This window comes from Stylophora pistillata, chromosome 12 (assembly GCF_964205215.1).
Source record: "Stylophora pistillata chromosome 12, jaStyPist1.2, whole genome shotgun sequence".
NCBI classification, from domain to species: domain Eukaryota; kingdom Metazoa; phylum Cnidaria; class Anthozoa; order Scleractinia; family Pocilloporidae; genus Stylophora; species Stylophora pistillata.
The window spans coordinates 23,979,004-23,995,464 of record NC_142530.1 but is presented as its reverse complement, the minus strand read 5'-3'; the positions used below and the strand labels follow the sequence as shown (position 1 = coordinate 23,995,464).

General features: G+C 42.3%; 1 protein-coding gene across 1 annotated transcript in view; it reads left to right on the top strand.

The window, feature by feature from the left end:
* Nucleotides 1-16,288, top strand: part of LOC111326326 (sacsin-like) — a 20,358-nt gene extending 4,070 nt beyond the window's left edge. The window contains exons 5-9 of the mRNA XM_088740100.1: nt 450-1,458; nt 1,715-2,289; nt 2,869-13,967; nt 14,743-15,022; nt 15,545-16,288. Of these exons, the coding sequence (XP_088596226.1) occupies nt 450-1,458; nt 1,715-2,289; nt 2,869-13,967; nt 14,743-15,021 (12,962 nt within the window). The 3' untranslated portion in view covers nt 15,022; nt 15,545-16,288. The remainder of the gene's footprint in view (nt 1-449; nt 1,459-1,714; nt 2,290-2,868; nt 13,968-14,742; nt 15,023-15,544) is intronic.
* The last annotated feature ends 173 nt before the right edge of the window (nt 16,289-16,461 follow it).

Here is a 16,461-nt window from a genome sequence, read left to right as displayed (position 1 = left end):
CCATATGTGCAAAGTTCATACTAGTTTTATTTATCTCTACAGTGCTTGCTTGGTGTTGCAAAAAGCATAAATTTTTCTCCGACATTGTAAAGATGTGTTCAGATATTTTTTATTGTTGAAATGCGACAAAGACAGGTAAAAACGAACGATATAATATCCCGACGTTTCGGCGACTTCATGACGCCATTATCAAGGGTACAAGTGAAAATAAAATTGAACGTGCAAACGGATTCTATCCGTGCTAAAGTATTTGTGTAGCTACCTACCCTATGCAAATTAGCTTTGATCTCGCCTTTGTTAATTTTATTTTCATTTGTACCCTTGATAATGGCGTCATGAAGTCGCCGAAACGTCGGGATATTATATCGTTCGTTATTACCTGTCTATGTATTACTAAATCTTTGCTAATACGAAGTGCGACAAAGTCATTTTAATTTGTTTGTTTTCAGATCTTCCAAGTATCGTAAGTGGTTCGCAGATCGGAGTGATTGATCCGCACGAAGAGTACTTCAGCGACGAAAATGGCAAAAGAACCGGGCACAGGTGGCGATTGAAAGAAGATCGAGACATTATAGACAGCATACCAGACCAGTTTCAGCCATATAAAGGGATACTCGATTGTACAGAGGACACCTTCAAACAGGGATCTTACAATGGAACACTGTTTCGTTTCCCTTTAAGAACCAAACCATCCAAGCTATCGCAGACGTTATACACCACCCAAAAGGTGCACACGTTATTTGAAAGTTTTGAAGCAGATGCTCATTTGATCCTTCTCTTTCTTCAGTATCTGGAATCCATAGAGCTTTTTGGTCGAGAAGAAAAGGACAGTGACGCCAGAAAAAATTTTCAAGTCCGAATCACCGATGATACCCTTCAATTGGTGCGAGAAAAGAGAAGTGAGTTTCGAAGCAAGATCTCATTAGGTGAACTATTGCCAGAAGCTGTAAAAGTAACTTATCCAATCACAATCGAGGCAATTACTTTCTCTCAAGGCATACAAAGTGCGTCAGAGCGACATTCGTTTTTAGTTACCAACTACTTTTGCGGAGGAGAAATCTCGTCAGAATTTAAAGCCTTGGCTTTGGATCAAGATCTCAGCTATCTGCCTTTAGTAGGCGTCGCCATGGCGCTACCAGAACGCCCTAAGAATAAAACACCAAACATCAAAGGCCACGTGTTTTGTTTCTTACCACTACCAGTACAAAAGACGAGTTTGACAGGATTGCCAGTCCACGTCAATGGCTTCTTTGCCTTGAGTCAGAACAGGCGATACATCAAGACGCCTACAGCTGAACAGGAAGATCTGGATGAGAAGGAAGGCCAGCCCCTGACTGACAAGTCATTGTTATGGAACCAGTATCTTCTGCAAGAGGCCATCCCTAAGGCGTATGCTTCCCTGCTGCTGGATGCCATGGACAAGCAGAAATACAATGTGCAAAGCGAAGCCGTGTACAAGTAAGAATTAATTGCTGACCTGTGTGCCCTTATGATATGCTTACCTCATTTTATTAAGACTAATGTTGCTAAGAGATAAAGAACATGAGTTGAAGAGTACAGTTAAATTTGATTGAGACATGCAATTGGTTTTCTCTTGGACTAATTGCGTCTCATCAGTAAAAGATCTGCTTTTCTTACGCTTAAATAATTCATGGATGTAATAGTCCTTCCTTAGCTTTAAACATTTTCCATAATCTATTTCTCCTTTGTATAGAGCATGGCCTGATTCAGCCAATGTCGACCAGAAATGGAAAAGAGTGGGGAAACCCCTTTTTGAGTTGCTTCTTGACAAGAGCATCATTTATACTCCGGCTCAAGGAGGAAAGTGGCTAAGGTTGCAAGACGTGATCGTCGAAAGACTAACAGAAAGCGATCCCAAGTTTCTTCTGGTGAACGTTTTCCTGGCAGCGAATGAAAACGTCGCTTGTTTACCCGAACACGCTTTAAAAGCCATTTGCTTGTACTCAACTTTGAATGCAGTGATAACACCCTCGTTGACGCGAAGAGTCCTCAAGAGTGCTCCCTTTAGCTACTCAAACATAACGCGGTTAGAAAAGCTCCAGCTGCTGAAATTTGTCCTTAAAGACGGTTGCGTTTCTGAGTTACTTGGATTGGAGCTGTTACCTACATCCAACGAGCTGTTCACGTCTTTTTCCAAAGCGAACGAGGCTGTTTACATTTCTTCACCAGCACATCCCCGTAAACTTTTACCGTGTTCACAACAAAAATTCTTAGATGAGAGCATCGACCAAGATTTGTCACGAAACCTGGATGTAGTCGCAAATGAAGGTATGCAAATTGGCAGCAGTTATAACAATGACGAAAGAAGTCATATGAAGAAGTAAGCTAGTTACATGCATCTGAGAAAGATATGATAATTAATCCCTTCAGTTTACAAGAACTAGGGCCTTGAATTGCATATTGCCAAATTCTTAAGGGTCACCTTATATTATCCCATTGAAAAATTGGAGATAATGGGGAATATTTGAGATACTTTTCTGCTATCATGTAACCAATCCCCCCCTCAGAGCATGGTGTACGTGTAGTTTAGCGCGGAATAGCGAGAAGGTCGCTTGTATTGACCAAGCCACAGGTGTGATTTTATGAAAGCACAGTGCAAGTATAATACAAATCACCTCGAGCTATTTTGGGCAAAAAATTAAAAATGTTAGTGCTTTCGTGGAGCTTTTTTTTATCAATCACGTGGAAGACCACACTTATTTTACCTATTAGTTTTATGATTTTGTATGACTACCAGTATTTATGAGAAAATTTTTATCAAAATAACTCCCCACAGGCAGAATGTAAAAGTTTACTCTTATAGAGCAAACTAAGATTTGCTTAAGAGCCCCATTACTTTCCGTACAGGATGCACTCAATTACGACATTTCACTAAAGATGACGTTGCTGAACTTCTCCCGACGTCACTACCACCTGGTTGGTCAGATGGACAAAGCGTTTTGTGGTATCCTGGAGTCGGAAGCCATCCTTCCAAAGACTGGCTTGGAAATTTGTGGGCATACCTGGGAAAGAACTTCTCCTCAGTAGACGAACTTTGCATACTTCAAGGCTTGCCACTGCTTCCACTTGATATGTCGAAAGCTCCGATTACCCTCGTGAGACTTAATGTGCAATCTGATGTTGTCGTGAGAAGCCTTCATGGTGATTCTTTAAGCGACTCTATTGTAGGAGCTTTGCAAGAACTTGGTGTTACAGTAATGCAAGAGTATCCAGAGTTCCTTACTCGGCACCCTGCCGTTTTGGGAACGTTTGTTCACCCGCCATCAACTCTCAGCGTGTTGAAAGCCGTGACAGCTGTCCTTTCCTTAAAGCCTACTGCCATCCAAACCATATCAGACAATGGTAAACGATATTTCAGGAAGTTTTTAGCCAAAGCCTCTTCGCTCAGTCCAGACGTGATAAAAGCCTTGAGTTGTTTTCCGCTATTTGAGACTTTGTCCGGAGCATTTGTTTCTAAGAGTGATGGCCTTTGTGCTGCACCTGATGAAGCATTTCCAGTGAAGACCCTCAGGGACCTCATCGACGTCAGAGAGAATGACGCTAAGAGATTAGCAGGTTTGTTTAACATCAAAATCTTGACATGTTTTGAGGTTTTGCTTGAGGTGATATTTCCGGATGTGGTAGATCAGCGTTACTCTACAGAAGAAATAGACAGACTCATGGAATTCGTGATGGATCGATATCACGTTTACACCGCAAAGGACGCGAGTTTTCGCCATCAGTTAAAAGACCTCCCCTTCGTCCCAACCAAAACTGATAGAGTAAGACCTAAGGAGGTATTTGATCCCAGAAAAGAACTCCTAAAAAGAATTTTTGTGGACGAAGATGTGTTTCCCGTTGGAAAGTACAATCACCCTACAATTCTGGTAATTTTAGAAGACCTTGGCATGAAAGGCGAAGACGAAATCACCGGGCAGAATGTGTACGAAAGCGCAAAAGCAGTAAATAACATTGTTGACGTTTCTACAGCAGAATTGAAGTCATCAGCGATCATGTCATTCTTAACTAGCAATCCGACAAAACTTGAAGAGACCGTCTCTGGAACGAAAAGATTACGGAAGCTAGGGATGTATCTTAAAAGTATTCCATGGGTCTCTGTGATCAGGCAAAAACCCGATGGCTTTCCCGCAAGTCTTCCGTTCTGGGGAGAAACGCACACAGACCCTTATTTCCTTAAGCCTTCAGATGTCAAGTACAAACAAGTAGCAAACATCATTGGATCGGTAAAACCACTTGTCAAAGCTGATCCATTTAGCCAATTAACCTGTTTCTTTTCATGGAACGCAGATCCACCTGTTTTGGATGTCGTGCAGCACTTGCAGAATGTAATACGTTACTACAGCCCACAAGACAAGCCCCATTATATAGTTGTCGCCCAGGAAATGTACACCTTTTTCAGTCGTGCAGATCATAATGAAGTACTTGCTGCTTTGGAGAATGTCAAGAACCTCCCGTGGATTTGGAACGGAGACGGATTTTCGTTGCCAAGATACCTGCTATCTCAGAAACCTCCGATTGATCTGTCACCATACATTTGTTCCCTTCCCTCGGAGGTGGCAGGATTCAACGGACTGTTTGCAAACTTTGGCATACCAGAGAAGTGCGATGACGCATTCTTGTTGGAGGTTCTTCACCTAATAAAAGAGAAGTACGACAACAACCCTCCGCCTCCTATGGCAGAGGTACGAAAAGACCTGCAGTTGTCTGTGGACATTCTGAATGAAATTAAGCCAAGCGTTGGACAACAGTTGCCGCCAGAACTTCAGGAAAAGGTGCTCATTCCGACACACGTGGAGGACGATGCGTATGTTAAGCTTGCACCAGTTGAGAAATGCATGTACTGCGAGCATGAGTGGCTAGAAAGAAGTAGCCATGATGGAGAAGACGATGAAGAGATGGATTACTTTTATGTACACCCAAACATTCCGAATAGCACAGCTGAACTTTTGCACGTTCCAACGTTAATGAATCGAATGTTGGAGCCAGACGAGCTGGATATTGGAGAGGAATTCGGACAAGAAGAAAAACTTACCTGTAGACTTAGGAGACTTTTGGAGGACTACACTGATGGTTTTGCAGTACCCAAAGAGCTTGTCCAAAACGCAGACGATGCAGGAGCCACCGAAGTGAGATTTCTGTATGACGAGCGAACGAACCAGGATGCCATGACCTGTCTGATTGACGAGGAAATGAAGCATTGTCAGGGTCCTGCTCTGTGGGTCTACAACGATGCCGAATTCAGAGACGAGGACTTTAAAAACATCACAAAACTAAACGGTGCTACCAAAGAACAAGAAACTGAGAAAATTGGCAAGTTTGGACTAGGTTTTAATGCAATATACAATCTGACCGATGTTCCGATGTTTTTGAGCAGAAACTATTTTGTGATTTTCGACCCGAACACATTTTATCTCGGAAAGGCAATAAGAAACAAGAACAAACCTGGAATAAAGATAAATATCAACAAAAACACAAAGAGACTTCGGAATCTCGGCAATCAGTTTAAACCGTTCAATGGAATATTTGATTGCGATCTCCGCCTATGTAAAGACGACAATTCTTACCCTGGAACTCTATTTCGCTTTCCATTACGTACCAAAGAGCAAGCTATTAAAAGTGAAATCAAGAAACTTCATTACGACAACAAGCAAATGAAAGAACTCCTGAAGCTTTTCGCCTCTGGTGCTAAGACCCTTCTTCTCTTTACGCAAAATGTTCGTCGTGTCAGCATTTTTCACCTGCCGAAAGATTCGAACTCTTCTAGTTCACCTATGTTACTGTTTAAAGTAAACAAATCCCTTTATCGTGACGGAATCACAAGGAAACTTTCTGTTCCATTCGCACTTCCACCAGCTGCTAGGAAACTCAGTAGTGAGGAGCAGTACCTTTTGCAACAGTGTAACTTTTTACGCGCGTCCTCCGAAGTCATGAAGCATTTCAAGGATTCCAGTTCAGTTTCACTCAGTTCGGGTCTCACAATCACCATCCAGAATACCTCTACCGAGGCAGGGATAGCATTTGTCGAAGGCAACGACCCTTCACGAGATCAATTGGAGATTTGGCACGTTGCCTCTTCCATGGGCAGAGGAGAAGCAATGCAGTTTGCAAAGATTGATAAGAGTCTACTCCCATCAGCGGGGGTAGCAGCCAAGTTGATCCCCGGCGAGGGTGGAAAGCTCTTGCCCGAGGCGGTTGGCCATCTGATCACAGAGAATGTGCAACAACCCAAGGGAAGATTGTTCTGCTACCTTCCACTTCCTATCGGTAGTGGCTTTCCGGTACATGTTAATGGGGCATTTGCGGTAGCGTCTAACAGGCGAAGCTTGAAAGAGAAGACATTCGATGACAAAAGTTCTATGGCAGTCGAGTGGAACAATCATCTGATGCAAGATTCAATTTGTGAGGCATATTTAGACCTTCTCCAGGACGTAAAGAAGTTGGCTACTGATTCGTACCATTATCACGCACTGTGGCCTACAGCTTGTGCAGTAGAGCCGAATTGTGAGCCTCTTGCACGTTCCTTTTACCAACGTTTGACACGTAGAGACTATGATCTCTTTTCCGATGGTAGGCAATGGGTTGGGTTAAACCATGTGGTCTTTCTTGATCCAAATTTACGCCAAGTTCCGATAATTGGGGAATTGTCCTTAGAAGTTCTAAAGAGACTGAGAAAAGAGAATGAGGTCATCATTGACCTTCCAGGTGAAGTCTTTCAGTCCTTTCTTGAGTATGATCTCGCCAAAGAAATTAAGGATAAATGCTACGACAATTCAAGGTTTTTCCGCGAGTTGTTCTTTCCAAACGTTGCTTCTATAGCACCAGAACTGAGGGAGAAGTTGGTATTGCATACACTTGATGACATAAATGGAGAGTTCGACAGCTTGATTAAGATGTATGCTTGCATTCCCGCCTCACCGGATGGCCAAACGCTCAAGTGTCCAGCCCAACTTATCCACCCCCAAAAGGGAGCTGCCTCGCTGTTTAGTCCTGACGATAAAAGATTTCCGTTTGGCACAAAGAAAACTTTTTTGAAGGACATACGACTTGCTAAGCTTGAACAACTCGGGATGTTGACAAACAGCCTTACTTGGGACGAAGTTGTTGAGAGGGCAGAGAGCATTACTATTTTAAATGAGCTCTCCAGTAAATCTGCAATGAAGCGCGCTAAAGCATTGATGGCTTATTTAAAAAGAAAATTGGCCTGTGAAAAGGCAACCTCTGTACCGTTTCATATTCGTAGCAAATTCAAGAGGGCCAGGTTTCTTCCCGTGCTTAGAAGACCGAAAAAATTTCCTCTTCCTTGGAAAGGAGATGAGCTACATGGTGCAAGGACATTCGTTTCACCTGAAGAGTCCTATCTTGAGAGTGAGAAGTATTTGGTTTGTTGCAGTGAACCGATAGTCAACATGTCTATTCCAGAAAGTGTGAAAACGTTCTTGGAGTTCGATAAAAGGCAAGCCACCATTGCTCATGCTCAAAGGCAACTTGAGTTTGCCACAACTTTGAACATGGACAGATTGGATTCCCAAGAACTTGATCGCATTGAAGAGCTATGCTTAGAAGCTTACAAGTATTTTCAGCGATCACTCAACAACAAAGCAATCAAGGAGAAGGAAGTAAGAGAGATTTTTGAAGGAAAAAAGTTCATTTTCTGTGGAAGGAATTTGTTTTACCCGGAACAAGTAGCTTTCAAGTTGGATGCTGATTGTTCTCCTTACTTACATCAGCTTCCGGATGACTTGGCAAGGTCATTTGAAAAGTTAATGAAAAGTGCAGGTGTGAAGGATGCTTTTGATGCCGAAGATTTCGGCACTTGCCTGATGCAACTAAAGGAAGCTTTTGGGAAAGAAAAGCTTGATCAGAAGGCTCTTCAACTAGCAGTTAACCTGTCTCTTCAACTTGGAAACAGCTCCGAAAGTCCTCAAGAAGAGCTCTTTCTTCCTGATTCTGAAGGTGTATTGCGACCTGCTGATGACCTTTGTATGAGAGACTGCCCTTGGATGCCCAATGAGATTGACGTTTACTTCGTCAATGACATGATTCCCCATGTAGTGAGTACCAGACTGGGTGTCAAGACACGACGCGAAGAGGCATTAAAGCATTTCTCCAGTGGTATTCCTTTCGGACAAAGGGAAAAACTTACAAATCGTCTACAGCGAATTCTTTCAGCTTACCCATGCGAGAAAGAAATATTGAAAGAACTTCTCCAGAATGCTGACGATGCACAAGCTACTGAGATTTGCTTCATTAAAGACCCACGACATCACCCTGACAAAAGAGTATTTGGAGACTCCTGGAAACCCCTGCAGGGTCCTGCGTTATGCGTATATAACAACAAACCTTTCACTGAAGCCGACATCATAGGAATTCAAAATCTCGGGGAGGGCAGTAAAGGAGATGATCCAAACAAAACTGGTCAGTATGGAGTTGGTTTCAATGCTGTGTACCATCTGACTGACGTGCCGTCGTTTGCTTCTAGTGGTGAAGAAATTGGAGACGTTTTGTGCATATTTGATCCGCACCATAAGTACGTACCAGGTGCAACCAGTTTTGAACCAGGTAGGATGTACAGAGAAGTCCCGAAGTTGAGAAAAGTCTTTCCAGATGTTTTTGCTTGCTACAATGATAAGGAGTTTCCCTTACGAAATTCAACAATGTTTCGTTTTCCATTACGAACTCAAGAGATGGCATGTGATTCCAAGATATCGAAATCGCCAGTGACACTTCAAGCATTAGATGAAATGATTGATGCGCTTAAAAAAGAGCTTTTCGAAGTTATGCTTTTTGTCAACAACGTTACAAAGATCACTTTGTGTGAAATTGACCCGAAAACTAGGAAAACCATCAATCACTACTTTGTCGAAGCGGAAATGACTGACGAAGATGCAGCGAAAAGGAAAGAGTTTGCAACCCATGTCCGACAGATCGGGAAGTCAGCTAACCAAAGAGATAACATGTTTCCCAACAACATTGAAGAGAAGAAGTGTTCGTATGTTCTGAGCCTGCGAGACAGTAATGGCAACCAGGAAAAGTGGCTTATCGTACAACAGATTGGCCTTGATAACAACGTACAAGCAAGTATTACAGATGCATACCAAAGGCGAGATCTGGGAATGCTACCAATAGGAGGAGTTGCTTGTCTTCTAGAAAAGAAACCAACAAACAACAAAGCACTAGAAAATAGAAAGAAAAGGGCTTACTGCTTTCTTCCACTTCCCTTAGAGACTAAGCTACCAGTCCACATTAATGGTCACTTTGCATTAGACCATGAGGCCAGACGAAATCTGTGGAGGGATGAAACTCGTGGTTATCGTAGTGACTGGAACAACGCTTTGCTGGAAGATGTGATTGCACCATGTTATCTGACACTTCTAGATGAGGTTAGAGAGTTTCTTCAATTGTCATCAGCGCCGGATACGGAACAATTTACCCTTCAGTGCACTAAAGAGGCTTTGTCCAGAAAGATCGACGAATACGAAAAGCTTTTTCCATTGGTAGTTTCGGGTGAAACATACTGGGCGACCTTGGGAAGAACCGTGTATCAGAAAATGAACAAGAGAAGATTGAGCCTTCTGCCGGTGGTGAGAAGTGATAGATCGAAGCATCGACTAACATGGCTCCCTCCAACAGGCGAGGGGAGAGAAACAGCGTTCTTTAATAACCTTGCAGAAAGTGGTTGTTTCTCTAATAACTCAAGAGGTTTTCCAGGTAAAAGTGACCCTGGAAAAGAAGAGAAACGAATTCTTGAGACTAGAAAGAGATTCGAAGAAATATTACTGAAAACGGGCTTTAATCTTGTCAAGTTCTCGTTATCTTTGTGCGAAGCATTCAAAAACTCGCGTGTAGATTGTTTTTGCGTATCACCTTCTGCAGTAGTAAGGTTCTACAAGACCTTCAGTGAAAACGAACCCATTTGTAAAATTGGACCGATCCCTATTAATGTTAAAAAGAGTCCATTTAAAAGTACTGACAACGTCTCACTCATGCTGAGATATTGCAAGGGGGATACAAATTTCCTTGAAAACCTACCAGGCCTCCCTTTACTTGTAACACAGGACAACCAGCTACATGCATTCAGTGACAGTGATCCTAGGTTTCTATCGTGTCACCACAGCATCCTACCGCAATGTAGAGAACTGTTTGTCCATGATCGTCTCAGGATACATATCTTTGGCGATGTAGAGATTCAAGAATCGTCGGTGTTAAAGCATTTTGGTGTTGAAGATTTTGCCACCAGCTTGCATCGATGCCTACCGCCGAAGTTTTTCACCGAAGAAAGCTATGTCAGGTGGTGCCCGACGCAACAATCAGTGCCCAATAAGCACTGGGTGCTGGGAGTTTGGAATTTCCTTAATGAAGAAATTAGTGACGTTTTAAGGAGAATGGAGGAAAGTGAAAAAGAGGAAGGCATTTCTACAATGCAAGAAGGGGAAGTCAAAAGGATTCAAAGGATACTTCTTCCTCTTTTTGAGTGCAGTATCCTTCCGTGTACCGAAACAATGACACCAATACATGGGAGCGTCGTTAGGAGACCAGAGCACTACTTAGTACCCTTGATACTTGCACAGTCTATCCTTGATTTTACGTGTTATGATGAGAATAGCAAACATCTTGTTGAAGCTTTGAGGCGGCTCAACTTAGCCGAAGTGAATTACACTGTATTGACGCCAGATTCATGTTTTCTTGTACACAAGCTGGTAGCATCACTTAAAACATCAGAATGTCTTCTCAAATGCTTTACGCAGAAATTGAAGAAAAACCCCAACGCATTTCAAGACAAACTGAAGCTCTCAGAATGTCACACCATTTTGAAGTGCTTCAGCGACACCGTGAACAGACTGGAAGAACGTGACAAACCCACGCTAAGAAGGCTTCCTTTCTACAAAGCAGCCCACGGCGGACCAACAAGTGTGGACAGTGCAGCGGTTTGTGTCTTACCCATTGACGTTCCGCGGAAGGAGATGGACGCTCTTGGACGTCGAAGAAATGTGATTTTCCTGGAAGAATGTCGTCCACTGGCTCCTCTTTTTCAATTCCTTGAATTCCAGTGCATTTCCTCAGTTGAGGTCTATTGCACCTTCATTTTGCAAACCTTCGACATTTTCAGTAAAGAGGCAAGGCTTGCTCACTTGGATTACATCCGTTATTATATTCTTCCGAGCAGGTCAATTAATGAGAATGACAAGAGTAGGCTCCTGGATTGTTTAAAAAACACGGCGGTCATTACTTGCGAAGATGGAAGCTTGCGGAAGATATCTTCCTTCTACGATCCCCGTAATGAAGTCTTCAGCGTTCTGCTTGCAAAGGACATGTTCCCCCCAGATCCTTTCAACCAAAACGAATGGTTGTTGTTTTTAGAAGAGGTCGGGCTAACATGTGTGGTCTCAAGAGATCTGTTCACCATGTTTGCTAGAGAAGTCGCTATCGAAGGAGCTGTACGACGTTCAGAGAATGTTGATAAAAAGTCGAAAGTATTGGTAGAGAACCTTTTCACTCGACAGGATGTAGTAGCAGAAGGACTTCTACAGGCTGTGGGCGAAATTAGCTTTGTGGCCTCTGAACCTGTTGAGGAAAAGTTTCGCAAGCTCCATCAGCAGTTTGGTGAAGTAAGTGGTCAAACTCCCTACATTTCATTCAAAGGATCTGTATTTGCGCAGCATGCTGAAATAGTTTGGACGGCAGCGCCTCTGCTTCCACAATGGGCATGTCCTTGGAATTACCCGTGGCTGATGACATTTTCAGGTAGGAACAGTGGCGATGCTTACTGCAACAATATCTGTTCCTGCCTTCAGGTTCTGTCAGAGCCCACCCTTGATCTGGTTATTTCCCACTGCCAAAATGTATGCTTTAAGCTGGAAAAAGAAAATGACCGTGACGTGCTGGATGGGGAGAAATGCACCAGGCTCTCGGTACTGAGAGGCATATACACGTTCCTTCAAGAAAAAGCCGTCTCAAACACCATTTTAAAAATAAAACTGAAGGATACTCCTTGCGTTTTGGTGGAAGAGGGAGGCCGTTTTGTTCACTCGAAACAAGTAGTTCTGGAATTGTATAGCAAAGATGAGATTCGACCTTTTCTTTATGGAATGCCTGTAGAGTTAAGTGCGTTTAAAACGCTCTTCCAATCTCTGGGATGTTCACCATCTGTCAAACCGCCTCACTACGTCATGGTGCTAGAAATGCTACACAGGCAATCGATGGGAAACATGTTGGAACCTAATGAGGTTCGTTGCGCTTCAAAGGCAGTGAGAGGTCTTTTAGAAACGATTCAAGATACTCCATGGCCAATTGGAACAGATGGTATATCAAATCTGTACCTACCCTCCGCATGTCCTTTTAGGAGCAGTCTGGATGAAGAGGTACCACCCATCGTGTTGACGAGATCGACAGAATTAATTTTCGATGACGCTCCATATTACCATGATCGAATTCGGGAATGTGACTTTTCTTTTGTTGTTGACCTTAGAAAAGCAGGGGTATGCATCAAGTCCAATGCAAATTACAAAGACCTTATCAAGCTTCTTCCCGCTGCTGTCCAACCCCAGATGTTGTCCAAAGTAATCGAAGAGAAACTCGTGGAACATGATAATAATTCAGTTTTCGAATTTGGTGCTGCAGGCGCACTGAGGAAGCAATTAAATTCTGAGGAATTCTATCGTGGAATTGTCAGGCTCATTCGTCATGCCAATCAAGATGGAGGTCCTGATCCAGATGAGGTTGCGACTGCAAGGAGCAGTCTGCAAAACATTGAATTCTTCGGAATGGGCCAGGTTGTTACTCACCTGGTTCGTAATGGACAGGTCATCCAAGGTAGTCAGCAAGAAGTTCCCTTTTACATGGAGGAAATTTCAGAATGCGGTCAAGAGAAGTGTAAAGTATACATTAATGCTGCCGAGGAAGTTGAAGCAGTCATGTCGGCAATATCATTGAAACTATCAAGGGTGATTGCACAAGCGTGCAGAGGACTGCTGGGAGATACCATTCTCTGCATTCCTGAGATGCTTCGTTGTCAACCAAATATGATAAGCTCAATTTTAGATAAGTCAAATATTCGCCCAGATGACTCCTATGATGCAGAAAAAGGAAATCTACTCCCTGAGCCAGGTAGCTTTATTCCTCTTAAGCTTCACAGCCTTCTGAATCCTGCATTCAAATCCTTTGATCCCGGGGAATATGTTGGGTACGAATTGGATGATCCAAGTCTTCAACTTCTGGAAGAAAATGCCACCTTCATCTACGCTTTGATTCTTGAAGAGGTGACGACCGATAGCCTCACCCTCCTAACTAAACGCTTCAAAATCAACATTGGGCACGAGAGGGAACCAGTAATTGTCCAGGCTTCAGAATTATACCAATTCCACCGTTTTCAAGAAATAGCATCCTCTACCATTGTCCAGTCTGACCAACAAGAGAGATCCCAGTCTACAATAGATAAAGGGCAAATATTGAACGTCATTTCAGATATGATTGAAGAAGCCTGGGGACTATCAGAGGATATGAAGAAACAGGTTTTCAAGCGCCTCATCCTACAGTGGCATCCGGACAAGAATCAAGGAAGCGAAGCGCTGTGTACGGAGGTTTTTCAGCACATTAAGAGTGAAATCGAAAGACTAGAAAAGGGAGAGTCTCGTAGACGCGATGGGTGCACCCCACACAACTGGACCTACCAAGGGTCGTATAGTGCTTTCTTTAACGTCTGGGGAAGGCGTGCAAGGCGATATAATTCAGACCGCCAAGAGTACAGTGAAAGTTTTGCCAGGCAACATAGATCTCAGAGTCGCAGTTCATGGTCATGGCATGTTCCTCCAGACTTTTGCGCCACAAATCCTCAGCCAGCAGAGGCACGGCGCTGGTTCAGACAAGCCGAAGCTGACTTAGCCGCTGCCGATAACGACATTGCTACTACAAAACCGTCGCACGTGTGGGCTTGCTTCAAATGCCACCAAGTAAGAAATCTGTCTATTAGATTGTCATTGACAAGATGAAAATATAAACTCTTTGGACCTGGATTTAGCATTCAAATATTTGTTTTAATAGTTAATGTCGTTTGAAAGTGGAAAAAGTGGGATAAGCTGTTTTGAGGGCAGCATCGAGGACCATGTGCCATTTTCTTTCTGTAAGCAATGTGCTAAGGGTAGGTTCTAACTTTTACCATTGAGCACACTGAAAATCCTTCATACAGGTCCTCTCAGTTTTAGCAAATGGTGAGGATCTAATGTAAGTTGTGATTTAGTGATAAAAAGTAACTCAAAATTCCCTCATGTTCTTGATAATAAGCGGTTCGGTTGGGCATTAATACGACATAGGAAGGCTTACTCGTCATAACAGCGGACTACTGGTCAGCTGGTCACGGATAAATTTTTCTAATTTTGTCATACTTTTAATCCAATGTTGGCGCGATATGCGTCGCATGATTCAGTCTATAACCATACCCGCGTTTTCCTAGCTTGATGACGAGGGTGATCATAAGTCTGAAGCAATAACTTATTGTAGGAGGTGAATTTGTAAGAATTTGAAATGAGTCAATTATTTGTTACAAAATAATTGACTCCTTTCAAATCCAAAGGAAGGCAACTCATAGTTTGAGGTTTCTTCAGATTTTCCTGTTTTTTTTTTTTTCTTTAGCATCGACGGCTCTTTTGAAATGGTGTCACAAATACGATAGGATAGTTATTGTTATGTATCTAAAACATATCAATGCAACAGCTGTTTGTTTTTCAGGCTGCAGAAAAAGCATTGAAGGCTGCCCAGTATTCTGTAGGTTCTAGCAAAACCAATGTTCATAATCTGGAGCAAAATTCTCGCGCGCTGAGAGATTCTAATCTGACTTCGATGTCCAGGGAGCTTGAGTCTCTCCTGGGTGACTCAACACGCATGCGCTACCCAGATCAAGTTTGCTGTCCTCGTATACCAAGCGACGTTTACACTAACGAAAAGGCCCGTGAAGCATTTCAGTTAGCCAGCAGGATACTTGATAACGTGAGGGGCAAAGTCCAATAAGGTGCGTGTATTGATGTGGCAAGGTGTATTTTTCAATGTAATTTCAGCTGTTAGAGCGAAAAAAAATTCAGTATGTCTAGGTCTAGGTGTATATTACATTAAACAGACTGAACTCGGGAGTAACTTTTGATATTGTAGTCAGTTTGTCCGGGTGAGAGTAGTATTCAGAGGGACTGTTATCGTTAGTAATGACCGACGTCTCGACAACGGAAGTCCTCATCGGTGGAGTGAGGAGTTGTTGTCAGTGAGTTTTTTAACGCTGGTTCGTGTAAACTGGATTGTTTTGTATACAATGATTTTGTTGGCTACGAGACCCAGGTACCATAAGCGAGTCAATCAGTCGGCAATGGTAGGTCGTTATAACATAACCGATAATAAGTACGTCAGAGGATAAGATCATATGTTTAAATTATTGCTCAGAGGGTAACGACGTTTGACTGATATTCAATCGTAAAAAATATATATATCAAAATCTAGTAAAGTTGGTAGACACCTTTGACTTTGTATTTGTATTTCTTCGCAGGAGGATCTACTCTTTCCATCCAGTTACAAAGATGTTATGCAAGAAGAGTGCCAAGAGTGTGCTTAGATGCCAAAACTCAGAGTAAAGCAATATAGATTAGTCATACTTGCGTTATAATAGCTTTTATGTTCTATCGATTGGCTACAAAATTAGGCAGACAGGATAAACAGCTCGCTTAAATAAGCAAGGAAACGAGCTACAAAGATATTATAATAACTGGACACGTATATTTCACAGTAATTTCAGCGTTGAGTTTAGATTTTTTCTGTACCTTATATCAATATCAAGTTAATGTTTAGTTTTTCAGTTGTTTGGTAATCTTGAAATTTAAGGTGCATGATTTCAATTTATGATCTGATTTGAAAACAAGCTAGTCTTTCCAGATCAGAAAACGGAGTTCTTCTTATGTATGGCTTCAGTTCAATTTTCACGTTATCGGGCTTCATTTTAGTCTTAGTGCAATGGGTCCCTAATTAGTGTTTAAATATAAAACAGTTTATTCTTTGATTCAAGTAGACTTTCTTACATTTTAAGCAAGACTCCAGTAGAAAATCAAGTGCAGTTATTCAAATTTCCTGGATCCAGGATCATTTATGAACGCCTTTAAACAGTGGAGTAGACTTAATAATATTTTAATACTTAAACGGTACATTTAAGTTAGAGTACTTACTCCTTGCAATTACAATTCGATAAAGGAGACACGTGAAAAACTGTAAAACTGTTAATAAAGAGTTACGAATAGCATTTCTTTCACGTTTTAGAGGGATTCTATTCTAGGGTGGACCATTTGGCGCAGTAAATGTATATTTTTTTTTTCTATCTTTCCCGACAAATCTGTTAGTTTCCCATTTCCAACACAATTTCATTTATCGGCCGGTTAAATTCGGAAAATGAATGCTCCGACAACAGATGATTCC